At 43.1% G+C, this 16,203-nt stretch overlaps 1 protein-coding gene across 1 annotated transcript in view; it reads right to left on the reverse strand.

The window, feature by feature from the left end:
• LAMA1 (laminin subunit alpha 1) overlaps positions 1–16,203 on the reverse strand; it is a 142,001-nt gene that overhangs the window by 71,544 nt on the left and 54,254 nt on the right. The window contains exons 17-22 of the mRNA XM_006164146.3: positions 12,433–12,560; positions 10,130–10,216; positions 9,115–9,326; positions 3,162–3,268; positions 2,355–2,535; positions 1,063–1,199 (exon numbers count right to left, since the gene is read on the reverse strand). Of these exons, the coding sequence (XP_006164208.1) occupies positions 1,063–1,199; positions 2,355–2,535; positions 3,162–3,268; positions 9,115–9,326; positions 10,130–10,216; positions 12,433–12,560 (852 nt within the window). The remainder of the gene's footprint in view (positions 1–1,062; positions 1,200–2,354; positions 2,536–3,161; positions 3,269–9,114; positions 9,327–10,129; positions 10,217–12,432; positions 12,561–16,203) is intronic.

Here is a 16,203-nt window from a genome sequence, read left to right on the forward strand (position 1 = left end):
GTACATTATTGATATGTATTAGGTGGTTGGAAAATTCATGACGTATTTTTCTATACAAAAATGTGTCATGACTTTCCTGATGACCCAATATATTCTCTTTGCCACATATCAACAGGAGAGAGGGATTAAAAAGCGGGAGACAACTGTACATTTTAGCGACACACATCAGGTCAAACTATAAGCCCCAGTTAAATTGAATAGGCCAAAATAATCTAGCCAAATTATTCTAGAAATCAAGCATTTTCACAACACAAATCATAGCTTGGTTTAGCAAAAGAAAGCTCCATGGAAAACTGTGGCTTTCAGACTGGGCATAACTCCCCACCGCCCCGTGAAACAAAGTGATTTCTAACTTTTTATGGTAAAATGATGTACGAGGAGCTCTTTAGGAAGTTCATGGAAAATGTGTGTTATGAAAAAACTATGCACAGATCTCAAACTTTTCTGCACCAACAAACTCATACTTTAAGTCCATCTTTCTAACACACTTTTTGAAGTCCCCTCAAACATTGCAGAATACATTTAAAAGGCACTAAAAATAACTTGGGTCTTATAACCATCAATTCCACCACTAGGTTCTTGAAGAAAACCTAGAAAAGGTGTGTTAAGAGTGCTGCTTCGGGACCAGCAGTTAGCGTAATGGCTATGTTGCTGGACTCCCATGTAGTTGACCGTGGTTTGAGTCCCGAACCCGGTGGCTTAAACTCAGGCCGGGTGCTTGTGCGTGCGTGCTCAGGATCCCAGGAGGAAAATGGAAAATGGAGAGGAAGGGATCATGGCATGGCCATCCTCCCTGGGGGGTGATTTCTCGCTTTCTGTCTCTCTGTCTCTCTCTGTCTTTCTCTGTCTTTCTGGTGAGCGCACACGCCCTATAGCAAAAATCTCTCCAAAACAACAAGTGCTGCTTCCTCTGCTTGGATTCCTGTAATCTGCAATGAGTTTTAGATATAAACCGCAAAGCTGTTCAGGTTAAGGTCAACTGACTACATCAAAGAATGGGAATGGAAGTTGCTGCAGTGAAGTAACTCGCAGATCTGAACGTGCGTAGATGACAGTGCACACCTGGCAGCCCAGCTCCAGGTGGTGGCCCCAGTGCTCTTCCTCACACTCTTCGCACTTCGGACCCTGTGTATGAGGAGGGCAGGTGCATTCTCCCGACTCTGGATCACAAGTGTTCTGAGTATGAGGGCAGTCACAGGCTGAAACAAAAACAAAGGGTTTTGCTGTGGATCTGGAGGACCACTGGAATAGAAGAGTAAGAGCTGATGTTACAAGTTACTTCTAGTCAGTGAATAATCTAAGCCATTCTCCCACTTCCTAAAACCTTGTATCTCCCAAGACCCTTCTGTGTCTCATGGAGTTTGTTCCTCCATGCCAGGAGAGGCTGGTGAAGAGGGCTAATTGGAGAACTAGAGAAAAGAACGGAAAGGACTTTGATGGGTGAGAGGAACAGATAGAGCTTATGTATATATATAAGAGAGAGAGAGAGATTTTTTGGAGAGGTTTTTGCTATAGGACGCATGTGCTCGCCAGAAAGACAGAGAGAGACAAAGAGACAGAAAGTGAGAAATCACCCCCTAGGGGGGATGGCCAAGCCACAATCCCTTCTCCTCCATTCTCTTCTCAGGATCTTGGGCATGCATGCACCTGTGCCCATAATGAGTTTAAGCCACTGGGTCTGGGACTCAAACTGTGGTCGACTACATGGGACTCCAGCTAACATAGCCATTACGCCAACTGCTGGTCCAAGAGATTTTAGCTGTAGGGCACATGTGCTCACCAGAGAGATAGAATGCAAGAAATCACCCCCAGGTGGGATGGTCATGCCTCAATTCCTTCTCCTCCATTCTCCTCTTGGGATCTTGGGCATGCACGCACACACACCTTGCGTGAGTTTAGGCCACCGGGTCTGGGACTCTAACTGCAGTCGACTATGTTGGAGTTCAGTGATGTAACCATTATGCCATCTGCTGGTTCCAGATAGAACTAATAGTTATTGAGTATTTACTGTATACTAAATGCCCTGTTAAGGACTTTACATACAACCCTCACAACAGTTCTTTGATGTAGATTCTATTTAGCTTCTCAGTTTTCCAGATGAAGAAACTGAGGCTGAGTGAAGTTAAGTAATTGATCTAAACTCACAAAACTAATAAGCAGCAAAGCCAGGACCAAAAATTAAGCTTGTTTGTACTCTGAAAGAGATCAGGAAACAGAAAAAAACATACAAAATCTTACATATGAAAAAGACAGGAAAATAGGAATTTAACAGAAGTTGGTCAGAAGTCAGGGGAGGGCTGAAGAAAAGTCTGGGAGTGACTATAAAGTCTCAAACAAGGAGTTCAGAAGCTTACGTGTACAGCCACCATCCTTGTACCCGTAGAAGCCATGTGAACACCTGTCACATCTTTTCCCAGCTACACCTGGTACACAGCGACATTGGCCTTCATCCGTGCAGTCATCCGACATGGAGCCCGCCGTGTTGCAGTTACAGGGCAGGCAGCCGAGGCCTCTGTCCAACCCGTAATAGCCATGCTATTGCACAACAGAAGAGGAATCATGGAAGCCAGCATGAGTTTAAGAAGCATATTAACACATAGTAGAATGTTTGCAAATCCTACATAAAGTGTTTCATACAAGGGCATCTTCGTAAAACTCGTCAAGGGCAGGATGATGGCACAGTGGTAATGCAACTGGACCTACATGGGGAAAGGCCTGGGTTGGCATCTGAGACTTCCCTGAGCACAATGTGCATGTGATACAGGCTGGTTGAGAAGGTGGGGGAATCACGGCATGGGGACCCTTTTGGGAAGCCTGTCTCTCAGTCTCTTTCTTTCTCACGAAAAAAATAAAGAAAACATTTTTAAAGTTCATGCAAAATTTATATTATGAAAAAACTATGTATTTTAACATCTTTTTTGTGCACCAAAATAAACTCACATTTTCTACTGCAGAGTCAGAAAGTATTTGTGGCACAAACACACCCTCTTGCACAGGGACTGCACACTGTCTAGATGGGGAAGCATTCACCAGCCATGACTAGAAAGTTAGTTCTTTCTGATTGTCGTCAACCCACTTTCCTTCGAATCATAGTTAAGGTGTCAATTATAAACATCACTAACAAGCACTTTTATGTACACAATGATGGAAAAGCTTCTTACCAAGCACTGGTCACACTGCTGTCCAGTCACATGCGGTCTACAGTCACAGAGTCCAGTCTCATGATGACACACGGCAGACAGGGAACCTTGTTCATGGCACTGACAGGCTAACACACACACACACACACACACACACACACACACACACAAAGACATGTATATGGTCATTTCTGGGTTTGGTCATAGTAAAATTCTTTAATCCTCAGAGGAAAAAATTTAAACATTCAATGTTTCAAATCATAATACTAAAATAATGCCTATTACTGTGTAATAAACTTTAAAATTTAGCATTTTCTGAAGAGTACATGAAAATAAGCATGGTAGAAGGAATCATCACATAAAAAATAATGAAGCTATTAAGATAATCATCAGCAAATTAACTTGATCGATTTCACAAATTTCTTGAAAACATTCAAATGAGCAACAAATTCCCATTAAGAACATGCAATGGAGATTTTACAATCAATTTTACAATTCAGTCTCATTCTATTAATATATGTTTGTTTAAAGCTCAGTTATAACACAATCTAGATAAGTATGTATTAATGTATTTCATAATTTAATAAAAAACATTTTCTTACTCTAAGCCATAAATCATTTGTAGTTTTGGGCCAGACAGTTTCAATTACAACACAGATGTTTAAGGCAACAAAGCCCCCAACTTTTCAAAGTGGTGTACTTTAATGAGTCCAAAATTGCTTCGTTAGCATTTATGGAACAGGTGTCAATATGCACGTCGGTGAAAATAGTTCATTGACGAACTATTCTGAACACTATTTATGAATGTTTGGACTCACAATATGTTCAGTGTTTATTGTATGACATAACAATGTAGGAAAAGAAAAGAAAAAACTTTGCAAATAATGGGAAGTCCAAGCACAAATTATGTAGTCGCAAACTGCAGCAGGAAGGGCAGACGCTGAAAACTGGAAGGTTGGTGGTCAGAAGAAAGGATCTCTGAAACTTAGTCTTGCCTCCTTAACTGATGAAAGCCAACTTTGCCCAGGTACCCAGGCCTCTTTTGGCCTGCCTTTCTCCCTGAGTGTGTTTAGCTTCACAGGGAGCCCCACCCAGGGCTGCCCTTCAGGGACTTACTCTGGCTACTGTGTACATTCTCCTACTATCTTCTCTGCTCATGTCTGTGAACTGACTCAAACACCAGACACCAACCCTGCCCCTTAACTCTCCATCTGAGGTCCCATCTCTCCAACATTCTCCATTGTCTTTCTCTTGGCATGCACATCCAATTTAACCATTGTGCTGTGTCCTCCTGGCCCCTTGCCTACTATAACATTTAATATGCATATTTAATGTAACATAATCCAAATAATATGACATTATATGTGTTATAAATAATACTGATTTAAAATCATTGCTGGGCTGGCTTTGTAGAGCAGTAGTTATGTGCAGTGATCAGGGTCCTGATTGCACTTGGCAGATCATGATTCAAATCCCATTTCCAATAGTTTGAAAAACATGCAGGGCACATGCGTATGTATGCCCCAAATCCTGATAGGATGGGGAAATGAAGAAGGGATTGTAACATGACCATACCCCATTGCAGGGTGCTATTTCTCTCTCTCTCTGTCTCTTTCTCTCCCTCACTCTCTCTGTCTCTGGTGAACAGACTCACCTCTCTGGCAATGAAGGAGAAAAAAAGTAAAATAATTGTCAATTGCTGACTAGCCAGGTACTTTACATACATTACAATTCTCTTAAGAACCTCACAATGTAAAAGTATACCTGCCTAACTGATTTCATGTAAGTTTCCTTTAATATTAGAGCTGGGTAAGGTTTCCCACAACCCTTAGTTCCTTCAAGGCCAGATTCTGCCCTGACAATGGCATTACAACTCACTATGTAGACTCTACCCCACAGCCTGACTCTCGGCCTCCCTCTGGTGTTCATTTCTTCAATACTGTTCACGCTCCTGGACATCTGATGGCCTTCTCAGTGACTCTGGGACTTCCACGTGTGAGCAGTGGAACTTGTCATCCTTCCTGCTACCTACTGCTTCCCTGTAGGACCCCAGCCACGCTGCCCTCCTCCAAGTCACAGCTTTACATATACATGAGCTCTTGCCCAAGGTTCGCCATGAGCAATAGAGAGAGAAGATGGCTTGTTCTCTAACCAAGCTTTGCGTCTCAGATAGAAGGGAGTAAACAGATATGTACTGGGTGAAAACAAATAAAATCGCTTTTTTTTTTTAAAAAAAAAAAGGTCAGTAATAGTGAATACTGGCATTTTCATGTGGCTTTACTTGATAAAATTATTATTAAACTAGAGTGAGAGGATCTTTGGGAAGCATATGAGAGGAACTCTAAGTATTGAAATGAAAGTATTTCTAGTGAAATATCCAAAAACAGTAGGAATTTGTCTCATTAAAGTTAGGGAAGGGGGAAGAGATGAGATAACAATAAAAAAGATAAATGCTCAGAAACTAGAGAGAGCTTGCACAGTGTCAGCCCCACCACTAGCCCTTCCCAGACCCAAACCTACCTGTTTTCCTCCTCTGCCTTCAGGCTCATTGCTAAGACCTTCTATTTCATACCTTTTCTTTTCTCCCTATGGCAAAGGCTCCATGTGAAGCCATTATTAATTCTTGCTGGCAAGATTCCTTCCTGGTCTTGTTATCCCCAAACCCCCTCAGCCAATCCACCCTCAAGGACGGAAGAGGAGTAACGCATCAAACAGGCTGACCTGAATAGGCTGGCCCTGTTCAGTGTCTGGAAGCGTTGTCCAATGAGTCCGAGGAGAGGATGGATATAGACTATCCTTAGCACTTCAGCACTGCACAGGAGACCCTTCAGAAATGGCTGCTTTCCACCTGTTATCTCAAGACTCTTGCTTTTCCCTGTCTCTGTCTTTTATGTCCTTGTTATACTCTCTCCAGCCTCCGCCTCGGGCAGGGCCATTTGGGTATCTCTGACCTGGTCTAATCTGGCCAAAGGACCTGCTCTTCCTCCATGGCCCCACAGTGCTTCATGCACACCCCAGAATTCATTCATGACGCTGACCTTTGCTGCCCTGTACAGTGGACTTTCACCACCCTCGGCTGTGGAACGCTTGAGATGCAGCTGCTGCAACTGATGAACCGAATCTCTAATTAAACTTAAATTTAAACAATGAAGCACTTTTGTCAACGTGGGCACCAATATTAAAGGGAGATGGTTTTTGCTATGTGATGAAAAAAAATTTTTTTAATTGCTAGAGGGTGTGTGATTTTGCCAAAGAGAGAGAGAGAGAGAAAGAAAACCCCAATGGAGCATGGTCATGCCACAATCCCTTCTCCCCCACTTCTCCATCCTGATGGTATCTTGGCATGCACACACATGTACCCAGTGTGCTTTTCAAGACACCAGGGCCAGGATTTGAACCATGGTTGGCCATTTGGGATCTGACTTCCTTAATCATGAAACTATTGGGCTGGCCCATGATGGAAAACTTTTTTTTTCAGTTGCATTTTTTCTCTATTTTCTTTATCCATTAAATTGCTATGCATCACTTAGCTTGCAAAGCAAATTTACCCAATTTGAAATATACTTCACTCCAGCCCAGTCGAGGATGCTATATATGTCATCATCACAGGTGATAAAGCATTTCTGTGTCCCACAAATGTCTTGTCTTTCTATTTTTCTCCCTAATTTCCCTCCCTACACTCTCTGCCTCTCCCACCCTCCTTCCACCCTCCTCCCACACTGCCTCGTGTCTGTAGCTGTTTCAATGCCTTTATATCCTCTAATCTTTCAGTTTCTACCAATGTGTTTGAACAACTTTTTCTACTGCAAATTTTGTTAATACTACTCTAAACACAGATTAAGTATTTCTGATAAAAATTTAGCATCCTGGGACTGGCAGATAGTGTGGCAGTTGTGTCCCTGGACTCCCACACGGCCGATTGTGGTTTGTGTCCCAGACCTGGTGACTTAAAGCTCATGCTGGGCACATGTGTATGTGTGCCCAAGATCCCGGGAGGAGAATGGAGGAGAAGGGATTGAGGAGTGGCTATCCCCCAAGGGGTGATTTCTCACTTTTCCTCTCACTGTCTTAATCTCTTTCTCTCTCCAGGGAGCTCATGTGCCCTACAGCAAAAACCTCTTTAAAAAGATCTAGCATCCTAATTGAGCTGAACTATAAACATACATTGAATTTTAGAGACTCCACATTAAAAAAAGTAAATATTTCATTAACACTTTTAAAACTTGAGTATAAAATGAAATGATAATGTTTGAGTACATCAGTTTAAATAAACCATATTAAAGTGTATTTCACTTGGCTGTTTTCGCTTTTCAAAATGTGGCTACTAGACCATTTAACATAACACAGAACAGCTATATGTGTGCTTTGCATTCTATTTCTACTGTACAGCACTTGTTAGAGAAGAAGAAAATTACTCCGTTATTACTAATAGTTATAATAGCTACCACCTGTTTATTGTCCGGAACTTCACATTTGTTATCTATTAGCTTCTCAGAAAGGCCTCAGTACACACATCTAATTATGCCCATTTTATGTATGAAGAAAATAGTGACTCAGAAAGGTAAATACATTTACCCAATGTTACACAGCTAGTTAATGATCAGCCCTGGAATCAAATTCACATTAGTCATATTCCAAAGCCTGGGATCCACACATGTGCTTTTCCTCCAATAGATCTGGACTAAACCTATCACAGTATTCAGTATAGTGTCTGGGAAAAACATGCTTAAAACAACAATGATTTGGGACCAGCAGTTAGCATAATGGCTATGTCGCTGGACTCCCACATAGTCCACCGCGGTTTGAGTCCCGAACCCGGTGGCTTAAACTCACGCTGGGCGCGTGTGCGTGCGTGCCCATGATCCCGAGAGGAGAATGGAGGAAAAGTGATTGCAGTGTGGCCATCTCCCCTGTGGGGTGATTTCTCGCTTTCTGTCTCTCTGGCTCTCTCTGTCTGTCTAGCGAGTGCACGTGCCCTATAGCAAAAACCTCGCCAAAAAAAAAAACCAACCAAACAAACAAACAATGAATTAACATCGGAATGAATCACCAAGGCTCACAGTTAAAGATAAAAAGAAAAGACATAAGAATTGTGAATGTTTTGTAAACTTTTATGCAAGTCCCAGTTATCACAGTTATCCTGCTCTTATAACCAATCCAGGTGGCAGGATGCTGAAGATGAGGCTGAGGCCCAGGGCCATAAAACGTTTTTTAACTTCTGTGTGCCTACAAAATTGTTTCATGCATCTCTTGCGCCCTCTTGTGTCTCTATGTTGTAACGTCATAACAGAACTTCAGCAGTTGTATAAATTTATTGAATTAATTTATAATTGCCATTTTTAGTCATTTGTTCTCTTGATACTATGTTCCTCTCCCCTGCAAAAAGTCTGAGGGCTGTGTCAGGCTAAGGTAAGTTATCTCAGGGATATGAAATTCTACTTTTCTCAGCGAGTGAGTTTTACATGATCTGCAACTTCAAGGTTCCAAGTGGAACTAAGCAGAGCAGTCAGTACTCCAGGAACAAACTGCTAAGCCATGCCAACACCATGCAGCTCCTGGGGTTTGAGTCCTGCCATTTCCCTGCTGACACTTACATCCCATCTCCTCATACGACCCTGCAGCACTTCCTTGCAAATGGCCAGGCTTTGGGCATCGCTCTCCCTTCCTCCCAGTCCCTGGGAGCAGAGCTGAGATTTTCTACAGTCGCACTTTCTCCTCGAATGGAGGGATGCCTACTTTCCAGGCCACTGCTTCATAAGCAGTAACGAACCAAGGAAATGCAGACCAAAGCGGGACGAACTAAGCCTTGGTTCTATGTTAGGTCGGTTGAAGGCCCGGCACCAGGCAAGTAATCACTCCAGACAAGGTTACCTAATCAGCGGAGCCTCAGGTGCATGTGCGTGGATAGACAGACACTTCCACAGCAATAAACAAGGGGTTTGCCTCCCATCCTCGCGCTTGCATTCGCACTCACCACGGCAATTTTTGGCTGTCACGGCGTCCCCGTAGAACCCATCTGCGCATCTCTCACAGTGGGCACCGTCTGTGTTCCCTATGCACTTCAGGCACTCCCCAGTCACTGAGTCACAGTGCCCAGGCTCTGAGGGGTCCACATTGCCGCTGCAGTCACAGGGAACACAGGATTCCCCGGGCACGGCTGGGTTTCCATAGTAACCATCTGCACATCTATATCAAAGATGGAAAGTGGGATTCAATAAATGCAATTACTCAAGACATTATCCCCCTATCCGGGGTCTCCCTGAGTGGCCAATAAATCAGACTGACTCTTTTCTCTGAGATTTACTGTGAAAGGGATACAACTCTACACCCAGGCATTCACGGGTCTCCTTCACCCATTGTGACAAATAGGGAAAGGGTCCAAAATGAGAATAAATACATTAGATCTGTCCCCATCTCCAGGGCCAACCTCAACCCCCTCCTGGCCACCAGGAAGGGGAAAGGGTCCAAAATGAGAATAAAGACATAGAAATCTGTCCCCATCTCCAGGGCCAACCTCAACCCCCTCCTGGCCACCAGGAAGTCCTGCACCTCTCCTGCAGGCTTAGCCTGAGTCGTGCACAAAGATTTACACGTGGGAAAAGACACCACTGGCTTGCAGGCACCAGAGGACAACTATTAAATCAAACCACATATGACCTACGGAATAGTGCAGAGGAATGGAATATTCAAATGGGTGGGCTGTAAATCTGACTCCCCCCTGTTCTCTATTGTTCTTGATAAGAACTCAGATCAGTTCTAGGACATGGAATACTGTTCTATACAAATTCCCAGCAAGCTTCGACAATATTTTTTTAACTGGTATTCTGGTGTGTCTTTATGATTCCATAAGATAATACATAAAATAATAACTATGCATTTAAACTCCCAAACCACACTTAACTACACATTTAAAGATAACTCACAGCATTTATACTGAATTTTATAAATGTTAACCCAGCTTTTTAAACCAGTAGAGCAACACAGAATACCTCTCACACCAAGTCCCCGAGTATCCCTGAGCACACTGGTCACAGACCACTTCGCCTTCATCATCAAGGTGACAGGTGGGGCTGAAGCTGTCAAAACAGAAGAAGCAAATGCAATTTCCCAATGGATGGTGCAGAAGTGTTAAACAAATAATAAGTTGTTAAAATTCATATATTCATTTTTGTCACTTTATTATTATTATTTTTAAATTGCCAGAGAGTACATGTACTTGCCAGAGAGACAGACACAGATAGAAAGCACTCGCCAATAGAGTGTGGTTACACCACAATCCTTTTCCTCCATTTTTTCATCCCATGAGGAAGTTGAGCATGTGCTTGGCAAGTCAGAACCGTGAAGCCACCAGAACCATGGTCAGCCACGTGGGGTACAGCTCTCATTGCACAACACTTAACTACAATGTATGGGCCGGCCATCGAAATGCTTAATTTCTGCCAATCCTATCTTTACAAGCTTTCAATAGGTTTTCACCTCTCAGCCTGGAACCAAGGCCTCTGGCCACCCAGCCCACCCTGTGAGTCCCATCCAGATCCATTCCTTGTTCCTGGCCATCAGGTGCTCCTGACTCCTCTTGTCCCTCGGCCCACAGTGTATTTCCTCCCCCACCTCCCCATTTCCCCACTGCTCCTCCCTGGGTTGACAAGGCTTAACCCAGTGCTCAACTCAGCTGTCATCTCCTCCAGGCTGCTTGATGCTCTGGGGGAGTGGGTTCCTCTCCTTGGTTCCTGGCATTGGTCTTCCCACCTTAGAGCGAGGGTCTTCACACTGTGATGCACCTGTCTCAGCTGGCCTGCATGTGAGTATGGCATGTATAGGGAGGTTCCAGGATGCTCATCCAGGACCTTCCTGTGTAGGTCCAGTTGTGCCACCACTGCGCCACCACTTGGCCCCAAGAGAGTTTCAGATCTAATGACCACAATACATGACTATACGGCTGAGAATGGCCCGGATCCATTTGTCAAGTGTCTCTGTGAGGCTGGGGCGAGAGCAACCTGACATAGACACGGCACTGACAGGAGGTTCCTGCACCTTCTCAAGCACCCCCACAGCTGACTGAGGTCCCCTCAAACCCTATCCTGAGTCTTGGGAAAGCCTGTCTGGGATGGTGAGAGGCCCCATGAATTTATCACTAGTAGCCTTGACTGTATCCTTTTAATATACTACAGCTTCTAATAAAAAATCCTTGTGTGGAATTTTTTGGGGTGGTAGGAGGAAGAGTTCTTATGGTGAAAACAATGAGAGAGAAAGGCTTTCGAACCACTGGCTACAGGACACACTGCCTCAGTGTGACATACAGGTCTTACGTCTCCTCCACCACCCTCCAGCTTCCTGCTCCAGGTCCATCAGCAATTCCTCAGACAGGAAGTGCTCATGTCAGCTGCCATGCCTTGGCATCCAAGAATGCCCTTCCATGCTGTCTGTCAAAGTTCCCCTTAGGCCTCAAGTCTGAGGTCAGAACCTCATCCGAGAACCATTCCTGGGCTTACCCAGGTGAGTTCAGCATAGCTTTCTCTCTGTTCCTGTCAGGGGGACAGGCTTCCATGATAGCCATGAGCATCCTGTGAGACCTGGGCCAGCAGCTAGGATGGACAGCTTGCCTCTCATGGCACTTGCTGTGATAGTCACACAGAGACACTTGACAGCAGATCCAGCGATTCTCGGCCTTATAGCCATGTATTTCGGTCATTAGATCTGAAACTCCCTTGGAGCCAGGTGGTGGCAGTGGTGACACAATTGAATCCACATAGGAAGGTCCTGGGTTCATGTCCTAGGACCTCTCTGTACATACCAGGCCCACATACATGCCTATGATATGGAACAATGAGATAGGTGGATCACAGTGTGAACACCCTGTTAGAGAGGCCTGTCTCTGTTTTTGTCTCTCTCTTCCCCCTATTTCATAAAATAAATAAATAAACAAAATAAATGAATAAATTTAAATACAAAATAAAAATCCCCTCGAGCCTAGGCACAAGGCTTTATTTGTCTCTGTATCCCCTCTACCTTCTAGCTCTGAAGTGAGGGGTGCACAACACATACTTGTGAAAGAACCAATGACCAACATAGACCAAGAGGAAGAAAGTTGGCATGTGTCCTTGCGATCCTACACTTTTTCTTGCATAATTAACTGCAGAAATCCTTTGTTTTAAGAAGATAATCCACCCTCTTCATCATTAATCCTAAGCAAAGTTCACAGTCTTCGACATGCTCTGATGATGTTAGGCTACATTTCGGTGGGAATCCTGGCCACATCAGGCAGGGCCCACCACAGTGTGGTGAGACTTACTTGTTGGAGGCTACAGCAAGAGGGCAGGCGCAAGGCTGGCAGTCCCCAGGTGTCCCTCGGGAAGGCACCCCGTAGAAGCCAGGCAAGCACTGCTCACAATGGTCTCCTGTGGTGTTGTGTGCACACCCCTAGGGCACAGTCAAGAAAAGAAGAATTAGCTCAGATTTCCTTAAAGGATTTTCAGGCTCATTTACAAACAATTTAAAGTCCAAGTGTAAAAAAAGGAAAACAAAACAAACAAATAAAATGCTAAAACAAGTTGCTAAACTCTAAATTACACAGGGAAGAATTGCCTGTTCCAGATTTGAGAACTGTAGTTTGTAAAACTGAGAAACCTAAGAACTTTCACTCTAACTGAGTAACTGGTACTAAGCTTGCCCACCTGTAGGAAACAACCAGAAAACTGAAACAAATGAACCAGACCTGCAGCCTACTGCTTAAGGGAGCTGAAGCTGACAGAATTGACTGTGGTTCAAATCCCAGACCAAATAGGTTAAAAAATACATTGGGCACATATGCATGTGTGCCCCAAATCCCAAAAGGATGGAGAAACAGGAGAGGGGAAAACCACTTAGAGAGTGCTTTCTTCCTCCCTCACTCTCTACCTGCTCACCTGCTCTCTCTGGTGAGTGTACATACCCTCTGGCAACTAAAAAAAAAAAAAAAAAAAAAAAAAAAAAAAAAAAAAAAAAAAAAAAAGAAAAGAAAGAAAGGAAAAAGGGAAGAAAAGAAAAGAGAAAACAGTGTAACAAAATAAAGTATAACAACACCTGCCTTCAGCCATCGGACAGCAGCTAATGCAGGTCTGTGATTTCCCAGGGAAGGAAAGTAAAGAGGAGAGTCCTAGGATTATCTTTCTGTTGGAGACATTTATCAGGCAGGGGCCGCCCTGGTGGAACATAGTGGTCTGGCTGAATTGCGGAGACAGAGGTCAGTTTGGGAAGACAGGCCCAGGTTAGGGTCTGGGGCAGAGTGCTGGAGCGTCACAGAATAAGAACTCAAGAAATACGCACATGGGATCCTTCCCAACTTCTACTGACTACTAAGCTATTCTTTTCCATTGTAAATTTATTTATTTACATTCATTCACTGTACATCATTACAGCATACAAAATGAGATTTTCCATCCAGAGTACACTGTATATTGTCTCAATCAAGGATATTACCCTATGTGTTATCATCAATAAACAATTCTCCATTTCTTGTTACTAAGCCGTTCTTGTATAGAGTGAAACTCCATGTGGCCAGACAAAGAAATACAGATGAGATATAACCTGAACATTTTAGAACTCACATGCCACTGAGAGACATTAGAATTCTGACCAGTATGAGAACTGAGAAATACCTAGGGTACTCAGAGACTCCAGAAAATTACTTAATATGGCAGAGCTAAACCTGCCATAGAGTAAAAACTATATCAAAATAAAGCTTAAAAACAAGCCTTGAAGCAATCAAGCTTATTTGGTAATAATTTAACTGCCTGCCAAAATCAATTTCCATGTTTTTTAAAGGAAAGTAACAAAATCCAGAAACTCAGCAACGCAGCAATATTCATTGCGCCATATAGTCAAACACTTCTACATAGGTTCCTACTGCTACATCTGGGCATGTGGGAAATCCATGAGCCCAGAGAGATACCCTGTAGGTAAAAACAAACAATCAAACAAAAAAAAAACCCTCGAGGTAAAGGAGGGCTGTTACTGATGGATGGTAGGATACTGCATGCCCACTGATAAGCCTGGATGGCTCATCCTTTTCCAAACATGATACTGGTTTGGAAAAACGGCTAAAACTACAGGGAAATACTGATGAAGAATGAGATATTCGTCTGTTCTTAAAGTCTTCCTCAGACTGCTTATTAACTGTCAGAGGAAAAGAACGGAGACTATATAGTGTAGAAATTGACCAGCACTTTGCCTGTGTAACCAGAATTAACACCACCAGTGAGAGGCAGCTGGACACACGTGTGGTGCTCTAAGAAAGACACATCAGAAAGAAGAATTCTAGCAAGAGATGCATAAACTGAATCCACCCATGACAAAACAACAAGAACCTCAAAATAAGGAACATATACTTTTTTTTTTTAAGATGACTAGATTCTCCAAGTTGCTTATGTCATCAAAGACAAAGAAAGGCTATGGAAATCTTTGGCATTAGAGTAAAAAGACACAACAATACAATTTTTTTTTAGCCTAAATGGGGGACTCCACTGGAGGGAAACAATGCCACACAGCACAGAACTGCATCAATTGACAAACCTAAAAAGTGGAGGGTAGACTAGAAAAAGTAGAATATATATATGCATGTTAAATTTACTTACATTGATGACTGTACTGTAGTTATGTTAGAGAAATTCCTTATTCCAAAGATATGTACACTGAAATATTTAGGAATAAGTAACCAGACTATATATATAATATATCCACTAATAGCTTGTAAAAAGATGATACAATTAGAAAGGTAGAGAACAAGTCTAATAAAGCAAATGAGAGAAAAGTCAACAGTGGGGAATCTGGGTAAATGATACTGTTCTAAGGTACTATTTTCAGTTTTATTTATTTCATCCATGATGGATGCTGCATGCATGAAAGTATGAGAAATAAAAAAAAAAGAGAGAGAGAGAGAAAGAATTAGGAAGTACCCTCTACAGGGCCTATCATGCTGCAGTTCCCTTTCCCCAGCCCTCCAGCTCATCAGGATTTGCGGCACATATGAAAGTGCCTCAGGGCACTCTTAGAGGCTGAACCCAGAGACTGGGACAGTGGTCAGCCAAGTGACTTCCAGCTCCGAAGTTCAGTTGCTACTGACAGCACCATCAGGCTGCTATTTGTTTTTTTTTTTTTGAGAGGTTTTTGCTATAGGGCGTGTGTACTTGCCAGAAAGACAGAGAGACAGAATGTAAGAAATCATCCCCCACGGGGGATGGCCACACCACAATCCCTTCTCCTTTCTTTTCCTCTTGGGATCTTGGGCATGCATGCACACATGCCCAGCGTGAGTTTAAGCCACCGGGTCCAGGACTCGAACTGCAGTCGACTACATAGGAGTCCAGCAACATAGCTATTAATGCCAACTGCTGGTCCCCCTAAATGCTATTTTTATTTCTTATGACTTTTGGGTAAATTTAAGATAATTTCCAAATAAAGGTGTCTTTTTTGTTGTTGTTGTTGTTTGTTTAGGTTTCTGCCATAGGGCTCATGCACTCTCTGGAAAGAGACAGGGAAAAGGAAAGTAAGAAATCACCCCCCAGGTTGGGGGTTGTCCCACCACAACTCCTTCTCCTCCAGTCTCCTCTCAGGATTTTGGGCATGCACACACACTACTTGGCATGGTTTTCAAGTCGCTGGGTCCAGGCCTCAAACTATGGTCAGCCCTTTGGGAGCCCAGTACCTTAACCACCACACCATCGGTTTGGTTTGTTTAAATAAGTAATTAAAAACCGCTAGACTTGAGAAGAAGAAAGAAAGTGATCATAATCAGTAATTAGAAAAACATACACTTAATGACCAAGTTCCATTTCTACTACAGGGTCATCTAGCAAAAAATGTCTATGTATTTATCAATACATACTGTGCAACACCACACTATAATAATGTAGTTCTACGCATGCCCAAAGCATATATTAGATAAGTGCCAGAAAGCAAAAAGACATACCACAACACAATAATATAAATCTGGGATGGTCTTTTTTTTTTTTTTTCCTCTGTGAGTGATTTTTGCTATGGGATGTGAGGGGTCACTGGAAAGACAGAGAAAGTGAGAAATCACCCC

Source organism: Tupaia chinensis, unplaced genomic scaffold (genome assembly GCF_000334495.1).
Source record: "Tupaia chinensis unplaced genomic scaffold, TupChi_1.0 Scaffold143584_1, whole genome shotgun sequence".
NCBI lineage: Eukaryota > Metazoa > Chordata > Mammalia > Scandentia > Tupaiidae > Tupaia > Tupaia belangeri.